This window comes from Oryctolagus cuniculus, chromosome 8, assembly GCF_964237555.1.
Source record: "Oryctolagus cuniculus chromosome 8, mOryCun1.1, whole genome shotgun sequence".
NCBI classification, from domain to species: Eukaryota; Metazoa; Chordata; class Mammalia; order Lagomorpha; family Leporidae; genus Oryctolagus; species Oryctolagus cuniculus.
The window spans coordinates 143,274,139-143,283,177 of record NC_091439.1 but is presented as its reverse complement, the minus strand read 5'-3'; the positions used below and the strand labels follow the sequence as shown (position 1 = coordinate 143,283,177).

At 40.9% G+C, this 9,039-nt stretch overlaps 1 protein-coding gene across 1 annotated transcript; it reads right to left on the bottom strand.

Moving 5' to 3' along the window:
* Positions 1 to 242: 242 nt before the first annotated feature.
* On the bottom strand, positions 243 to 8,753 carry LOC100342684 (zinc finger protein 585A-like). Its single transcript, XM_070047299.1, is given in 4 exon segments — positions 243 to 2,038; positions 2,040 to 4,464; positions 7,873 to 7,965; positions 8,210 to 8,753. Coding segments are annotated over 4 exon segments (3,270 nt in total). The 5' UTR covers positions 8,334 to 8,753; the 3' UTR covers positions 243 to 1,410.
* Between the last annotated feature and the right edge of the window lie 286 nt (positions 8,754 to 9,039).

The window sequence follows — 9,039 nt, the reverse complement described above, 5'->3', positions numbered from 1 at the left end:
TGATGTTTAATTTCTGGCTATGGTTTTTAGAGGTCTATTGCACTTGAAGGATATCACCTTTTTTGAGTTGCATATTTATGCAAGCCAGAATTCTATGAAAATATACTTCCACATTCATTACACTCCTAAGAAACACCTTGTGTGAATTTTCTGATGTATAATGCCATTTCTGACAAATGGCTTTTTGTCACACTAATAATATTTCTGAACTTCTTCATTTTTTAACAATTTACTTTATTTATTTGAAAGAGTTAGAGACAGAGAAGCAGAAAGAGGTCTTCCATTCACTAGTTCACTCCCCAATTGGATGCAATGGCTGGAGCTGCAGGGATCCAAAGCCAGGAGTCAGGAGCTTCTTCTGGGTCTCCCATGTGGGTGCAAGGCCATCTTCTACTGCTTTCCCAGGCCATAGCAGAGAGCTGGATCAGAAGAGGAGCAACTGGGACTAGAACCAGTGCCCACATGGTATGCTGGCATTTCAGGCCAGGGCTTTAACCTACTGTGCCACAGCGCTGGTCCCAACCTTTCTTCCTTATGGGAATGCCTATTGTATGGGATGTAATTTCCAGCAAAAGGCTCCGTCACATGGTTATGTTGATTTTGGAAAAAGTCCTTCACATTCATTATATTCTTAAGTTCTCTCCCTTGTTTGATCTACATGTTATGAGGTATTCCTTCTGACAAAAGGCTTTCCCACATTTATTACAAGATTTACACCATGTACTAAATTCTCTGATGTTATATTGTATGATTTTGGCAGAGTTTTCCAACAATCATTCCATTCATAAGGTTTCTCCCCCATGTGAATACTAATGTTTTATGAGGTGTTACTTATGGATAAAGGCTTTTCCATATGCATTATATCCAAAGTGTTTTCCCCCATATGAATTAGATGATGTGCAATGAAGGCTGAATTATGGGAAAAAGCTTTCCAAGTCATTATGTCCAAAAGGCTTCTCTTCATGTGAATTTTCTGATGCATTCTGAGATGTGACTTACTGCCAAGCGCTTTTCTACAGTCATTGCATTCATAAAGTTTCTCCCAAGTGTGAATTCTCTGGTGTGACATGAACTATGATTTATAACATATGATTTATAAAAGCTTTTCCACACTTACTAGATTCACAAGGTTTCTGCCCTGTGTGAATGGTTTTGATATGAGTATAACTTATAGAAAAAAAGGCTTTTCTGCAGTCATTACATTTATAAGGTTATTTCCCTGGGTGAATCCTCTGATGCATTTGGAGTTGGAATTTAAGTTTTTCCACAGTCATTACACTCATGAAGTTTCAATACTGTGTGCATTCTCTGGTGCATTATGAGGTTTAACTTTTGTCCAAAGGCTTTTCCACAGTCATTACATTAATGAGGTTTCTGCCCTTTGTGAATTCTCTAATGTAATATGAGCTATCACTTGAGTCCAAAGGCTTTTCCACAGTCATTACATTCATGAGGTTTCTCCCCTGTGTGAATTTGATGGTGTATGATGAAGTTTGCCTTTAGTCCAAAGGCTTTTCCACAGTCACTACATTTATGAGGTTTCTCCCCTGCGTGAATTTTCTGGTGTATAATGAGGTCTGACGTTCGTCTAAAGGCTTTTCCAGAGACATTACGTTTATGAGGTTTCTCCCCTGTGTGAATTCGCTGATGTTTCCAGAGGCCTGACTTTTGTCCAAAGGCTTTTCCACAGTCATTACATTTATGAGGTTTCTCCCCTGTGTGAATTTGCTGGTGTATGATGAGGTCAGACTTTCGTCCAAAGGCTTTTCCACAGTCATTACATTTATGAGGTTTCTCCCCTGTGTGAATTTGCTGGTGTACGATGAGGTGTGACTTTTGTCCAAAGGCTTTTCCACAGTCATTACATTTATGAGGTTTCTCCCCTGTGTGAATTCGCTGGTGTATGATGAGGTGTGACTTTTGTCCAAAGGCTTTTCCACAGTCATTACATTTATGAGGTTTCTCCCCTGTGTGAATTCGCTGGTGTATGATGAGATCTGACTTTTGTCCAAAGGCTTTTCCACAGTCATTACATTTGAGGTTTCTCCCCTGTGTGAATTCTCTGGTGTATGATGAGGTGTGACTTTCGTCCAAAGGCTTTTCCACAGTCATTGCACTTATGAGGTTTCTCTCCTGTGTGAATTCTCTGGTGTACTATGAGGTCTGACTTCCACAGAAAGCCTTTTCCACATTGGAGGCATTTATGAGGTTTCTCTCCGGTGTGAATTTGCTGATGGTTTATGAGGTATGGCTTTTGTGTAAAGGCTTTTCCATAGTCATTACATTTATGAGTTTTTTCCCCTGTGTGAATTCGCTGGTGTATGATGAAGTGTGACTTTTGTGTAAAGGCTTTTCCACAGTCATTACATTTATGAGGTTTCTCACCTGTGTGAATTCGCTGGTGTGTGATGAGTTCTGACTTTTGTCCAAAGGCTTTTCCACAGTCATTACACATATGAGGTTTCTCCCCTGTGTGAATTCGCTGGTGTATGATGAGGACCGACTTTCGTCTAAAGGCTTTTCCACAGACATTACATTTATGAGGTTTCTCCCCTGTGTGAATTCTCTGGTGTATGATGAGGTTTGACTTTTGTCCAAAGACTTTTCCACAGTCATTACATTTATGAGGTTTCTCCCCTGTGTGAATTCGCTGGTGTATGATGAGGTCCGACTTTTGTCTAAAGGCTTTTCCACAGTCATTACATTTATGAGGTTTCTCCCCTGTGTGAATTAGATGGTGTATGATGAGGTTTGACTTTTGTCCAAAGGCTTTTCCACAGTCATTACATTTATGAGGTTTCTCCCCTGTGTGAATTCGCTGGTGTCTGATGAGTTCTGACTTTTGTCCAAAGGCTTTTCCACAGTCATTGCATTTATGAGGTTTCTCCCCTGTGTGAATTCGCTGATGTTTCCAGAGGCCTGACTTTTGTCCAAAGGCTTTTCCACAGTCATTACATTTATGAGGTTTCTCCCCTGTGTGAATTCGCTGGTGTATGATGAGGTCTGACGTTCGTCTAAAGGCTTTTCCACAGTCATTGCATTTATGAGGTTTCTCCCCTGTGTGAATTCGCTGATGTAAGAGGAGGTTTGACTTTTGTGTAAAGGCTTTTCCACAGTCATTACATTTATGAGGTTTCTCCCCTGTGTGAATTCGCTGGTGTCTGATGAGTTCTGACTTTTGTCCGAAGGCTTTTCCACAGTCATTGCATTTATGAGGTTTCTCCCCTGTGTGAATTAGATAGTGTATGATGAGGTTTGACTTTCGTCCAAAGGCTTTTCCACAGTCATTACATTTATGAGGTTTCTCCCCTGTGTGAATTCGCTGGTGTATGATGAGTTCTGACTTTTGTTCAAAGGCTTTTCCACAGTCATTACATTTATGAGGTTTCTCCCCTGTGTGAATTCTCTGGTGTATGATGAGTTCTGACTTTCCTCCAAAGGCTATTCCACAGTCATTACATTTATGAGGTTTTACCCCTGTGTGAATTCTCTGGTGTACGATGAGGTGTGACTTTTGTCTAAAGGCTTTTCCACAGTCATCGCATTTATGAGGTTTCTCCCCTGTGTGAATTCTCTGGTGTATGGTGAGGTGTGACTTCCACAGAAAGCCTTTTCCACATTGAAGGCATTTATGAGGTTTCTCTCTGGTGTGAATTTGCTGATGGTTTATGAGGTATGACTTTTGTGTAAAGGCTTTTCCACAGTCACTACATTCATGAGGTTTCTCCCCTGTGTGAATTTTGTGTTGTTTCCTGAGGACTGACTTTTGTCCAAAGGCTTTTCCACAGTCATTACATTCAGAAGGTGAATTAAAACTGAGTGATTTTCCACAAGGTTTATACGTGTAAAGTTTTTCCCTTGTATTTAGTCTCTGATTTATTGCAAGATGTGACTGGTGAATGACAGGTTCAACATACATAATGTACTTATAAAATTTCTTTCTTGTGTGAGTTTGTTGATGCATATTGAGGCTAGAATTGTCATGGATAGCTTTTTCTATTTGCGTTGCTTTTCCAAAAGTGACAGTTGATTTATTACAGTTTTCTGCCATATGAACCCTCTCAGATTTACAGAACATCTTTCTTGTGAAGACTGTTGCTTGTCCAGTGGGTCCAAATGGCTGCTTCATGATGTGAATCTTGTCATGCTGACTAAGAGGCTCACAGAACTGGAGAGATTTTCCAGGTATCTTAGTGTTATCAAATTTCTCTCCAGCCTGTAGTTGATCAGGCCCACTGGGGGGATACACAGTGTGACATTTATTGCATTCCTCAGGCTTCAGTCCTGAATAGATTCCCTTTTTAATAATCAGTGTTGGAACATGGATTGAATTTAAACTAAGTGTTTTTCTTAATTCTATTCTCTTGAGAGCTGATGTCTTGTTATTTTTCATAAAATCCTGATTCAGATTTTTGTCCTGACTTTGCTGGTTGATCCTAATCAGGTCATCCCTTTTCATGACCACTGAAATGAGAAAAAGCAATCATGTCACTGAATCACATGTAACTGTTTCTCCTGGCATACTCATGTAAAGGGAATGAAGTTACTTGTTATCCAAGTGGCATAAGATTTTCACAAAATCAGTATGAGGTACTTATTTGTGACCATTATATGGTTTTTCTCCTTAATACATTAATATACCATGAGGTTTCCCAATGTTCAAACATGATCCTTTTTACTATGGGAAATTGTCAAGGATGGTAGAATGACATTTGTGCTATGGTGTGTGGGATGCCTGCGTCTCAAAACAGTGTCAGTTTGAGCCCTGGCTACTCTGCTTTCAGTACAGCTCTCTGCCTATGTAAACTGGAAGGAACCAAATAATGGTTCATGTGCCTGGGAACCTGTGAGAAACCAGGGAAGACTAGAGGGATTCTAGAGTTTTGGCTTCAGACTAGTTAGACCTAAGTGTTGCAGGCATCTGGGAAGTGAGCTAATAGAGGACTTCTTTCTCTCTCTCTCTTCTCTCACTATCACTCTGCTTTTCACAAAGATGAAATAACTATAAAATATTTTAAAGAATGGACAAATATTTAATAAAAATAGTCACCCACTACCTAGCAACCATTTTTCTCCCTGTGCTTTTTCTCCAGTTTATTTTTATAAAAATTGTATGCTTTTTGCTTCTCTGATATCTCAACCATAAACATGAAAAAGTTTCACTGATCATTTACTTGCAGGTGGAGAAGAGTGAAATGTGCCTGCACTTCAAGCAGGACAACATTTAAAGAGTATGATTTGAATGTCTGAGTGTCTCATGCTCAGTCTTCCTAGGTAAACATCATTTGTGGGATTTTTCAAATGAAAAACTACTTTGTCTCTACTCTATGACAGCTTCCCCAAATTCCTAAGGACACCCAACACCTTCAGCTTCTCAGAAGTACAACAGGAACAGAAAATTCCCAATATACCACTTTAGTTAAACACTCCCAATCAGTTTGAAGAATTTGTTTCTGCAAACCGGGATGTGCTCATCTTCTTTGAAAAGTGTTTTCTAACTCATTCTGAAATCATCAGTGCTGGTTACCTCCTCTAAATTCTTTCTAGAAGCATTCCTGTGTGATAATTTGAATTTCTGGAGGCTTTTGATCAGTTGCCTCCTATTTTCACTGAAAGCTTCATTTCCTATGCTTTTCTTATCTTTTTGTTTGCTTATTTCTCAATGATACTGAAAAATAAGAGAGAAATCATACTTCAAACTCCACCCTTCAAGAAATCTGAGCCACTCAACATAACCCCACGAGGCTACTTGACCTTGGGTCTCAAAATCTCATTACTTTCTTGGTGAGTCTAGGATCACTTATTTTCATGTTTTATAAGTTTATGCTTAGTTTATGATTTCTTTTTTTCAAAGATTTACTTTATTTATTTGAAAGCTAGAATTATAGAGAGAGAGATAGAGAGAAGTCTTCCATCTGCTGGTTCAGTCCCCATATGGGCACAACAACCAATGCTGGGTCAAAATGAAGTTAGGAGCCAGGAGTGTCTTTCTTGTCTCCCACACGGGTACAGGAGGCCAAAGACTTGGGCCAACCTCTGCTCTTTTCTCAGGTGCATTAGCAGAGAGCTGGGTTAGAAGAGGACTATCTGGGACTGGAACTGGCCCCCATATGCAATGCTAGTGTTGCAGGCTGGAGCTTTAACCCGCTGCACCACAGTGTCATTCCTAGCTTCATAATTTCTGATGTCACTGCACAGAGGCTTACTCATGACCATCTTTTATTTTTAAAGATTTATTTATTTATTTGAAAGTCAGAGTTACACAGAGAGAGGACAGGCAAAGAGAGAGTAAGGTCTTGATCCAATGGTTCACTCCCCAATTGGCCACAACGGCCAGAACTGTGCTGATCTGAAGCCAGGAGCCAGGAGCTGCTTCTGGGTCTCCCTCAGGTGCAAGGGTCCAAGGACGTCTACTGCTTTCCCAGGCCATAGCCAAGAGCTAGATCGAAAGTGGATCAACTGGGTCCTGAACTGGTGCCCATATGGGATGCTGGTGCTTCAGGCTAGGGTGTTAATTCACTGTGCCACAGCACCAGCCACATGACCATCTTTTAGCATTTACTTATTTACTTACTTGAGAGTCAGAGAGACAGAATGAGAGATAAAGACAGACTGAAAAAGAGGTTTGCCAACTGTAGGCTCACTCCTCAAATGTTTCCAACAGACTATAATTTTCTTATTTGTTTGAGAGGCACAGAGGAAAAAAAAAGAAAGAGACTAAGAAAGAGAGAGTTCACATTTATTGATTCAGTCCTGAGCAAGTTCTATGCCTGGGCAAAATCATGACTAGGAATTCAATCTGAGCAATGAGTTAGAAATAAGTTTCTGGGGGCTGGCATTGTGGCATAGCAGGTAAAGCCACCACCTGCAGTGCCAACATCACTTATGGGCACCAGTTTAAGTCCTAGCTGCTCCACTTCTGATCCAGCACTCTGCTATGGCCTGGGAAAGCAGTAGAAGATGGCCCAAGTCCTTGGACCCCTGTACCCATATGGGAGACCTAGAAGAAGCTCCTGGCTCCTAGCTTCAGATCAGTACAGCTCCAGCCATGACAGCCAGTTGGGAAGTGAACCAGTGGATGGAAGACCTCTCTCTCAGCCTCTCCTTCTTCTCTCTCTCTGACTTTCAAATAAATAAATAAATCTTTAAAAAAAAACAGAAACAGGCTGGTGTGGCAGCTCAATAGGCTAATCCTCTGCCTACAGCACTGGCACACCAGGTTCGAGTCCTGGTCGGGGTGCCAGATTATGTCCCGGTCACCCCTCTTCCAGGCCAGCTCTCTGCTGTGGCCCAGGAGTGCAGTGGAGGATGGCCCAGGTCCTTGGGCTCTGAACCCACATGGGAGAGCAGGAGAAGCACCTGGCTCCTGGCTTTGGATCAGCACAGTGTGCCAGCCACAGCACACTGGCCATGGTGGCCATTGGAAGGTGAACCAATGGCAAAAGGAAGACCTTTCTCCCTCTCTCTGTCTCACTGTCCACTCTGCCTGTCAAAAAAAAAAAAAAAGAAAAATTAATCTTAAAAAAATAAGTTTCTGTATGTTGCCTAATTAACAAGCACTGAAGGAACTAATAAGTGCATGAAGGAAAAGGTATGAATGTGTAGAGAAGGACAAGTTAGAATTGGGGGAATGTATCAAACCTAGATAAAAGCCTTAGTAACATCAGAAAATGACTGGATTTTTTTTTTAATCAAAGAACATCTTCACTAAGAACAAAAGTTAGAAAGATACTGGTATCTGTAAATGCCTTTGTCTGATACACAAAACCAGCTGTCATCAGGAGTAAGGATTGAGAAAAATTCATGGAAAGAACACCAGTCAACATCTGCACACTCTGCCTTGGCCACCCTGTCTGTTATGTGCAGACTGACCTGGAAGGCTCTGATTCAAGCATTCGTCCAACATCCATGGCTCTTCTCCTTGCTCCAACTTGAAGATCAAGTCAGGCTTGGTAATGCAGTGCCCTATTAATGGAAACAAAGTAAGACTTTGTGAAATCACCATCTTGGGTTATTTAAAGGACTACAGCTTGGTTCAGGAGCTATGCAACAAATGTTCCAACTTCAATCTTTTGTTAGATGATAGATATTCAGATTATTCCTGGACTCACATTCTAATCCTGCCCAATATTAAACATTATAAAGTGTTCCCTTATTTGTCAAATAGCAAGAAAATGTTATCACTGGGCGTGTGATGGGTGTCACTCACCCAAGGAGAACAGGTTGCTGTAGGTCTCCAGCATCACATCTCTGTACAGGATTTTCTGAGCATTGTTCATTTTCTGCCATTCCTCCCACGTAAAGTACACAGCCAGGTCTTCAAATGCTGTCATCACCTATAATAATACACTTCCAGTCAACATGTTAACTCTGTCACAAAATAAACACTGACAGTTGTGTATGGATATGAAGGAGAAAAGGAAGGCTAAGGTTTCACATTAGGCTTGTTGAGTGTTTAGAAAGCCACACAGAGCATTCAACAGAGTCAAACCCATGATCTACAGGCTGTGAGAAATGTCCAAGCTGAAGGGAAACAGGAGGTTCAAATCACAAAGGCCACATCATTCAAGGGGAATTGCACAGCAGGCTAGAAGAGGGGCAATACTGACTCTTGACTGGGCAATGTTAAAGGAGAAGTATGTAGAAGCATTGAGAAAAAAAGGCAAGAAACCATCAGTGAAACTACAATGGGAATGAACAGAAAACAGTTTCCAGGAAAACACCATGCATATCAGTTCCAAAATGTCAGAGAAAAAATATATTAAATGACAGGGCAGACATTTAGTGTAGTGTTGTTTATGATGCCACCTCAGAGTGCCTATGATTTCCATTGCCAGCTCTAGTTTCTAGCTCCCAGTTAATGAAAACCTGGGGAAGCAATGGTGATGTCACCAATGAAGGAGGCCTAGATTCCATTCCTCAATCCTGGCTTCAGTCCTGTCCCACCTGTTTAGTATGGTTATCTAGGAAGTGAATTAATGTGACAAAGCTCTCTCTCTCTCTCAGTCCATCAAGTTTTTTCTCTATCAAGCTAATAAA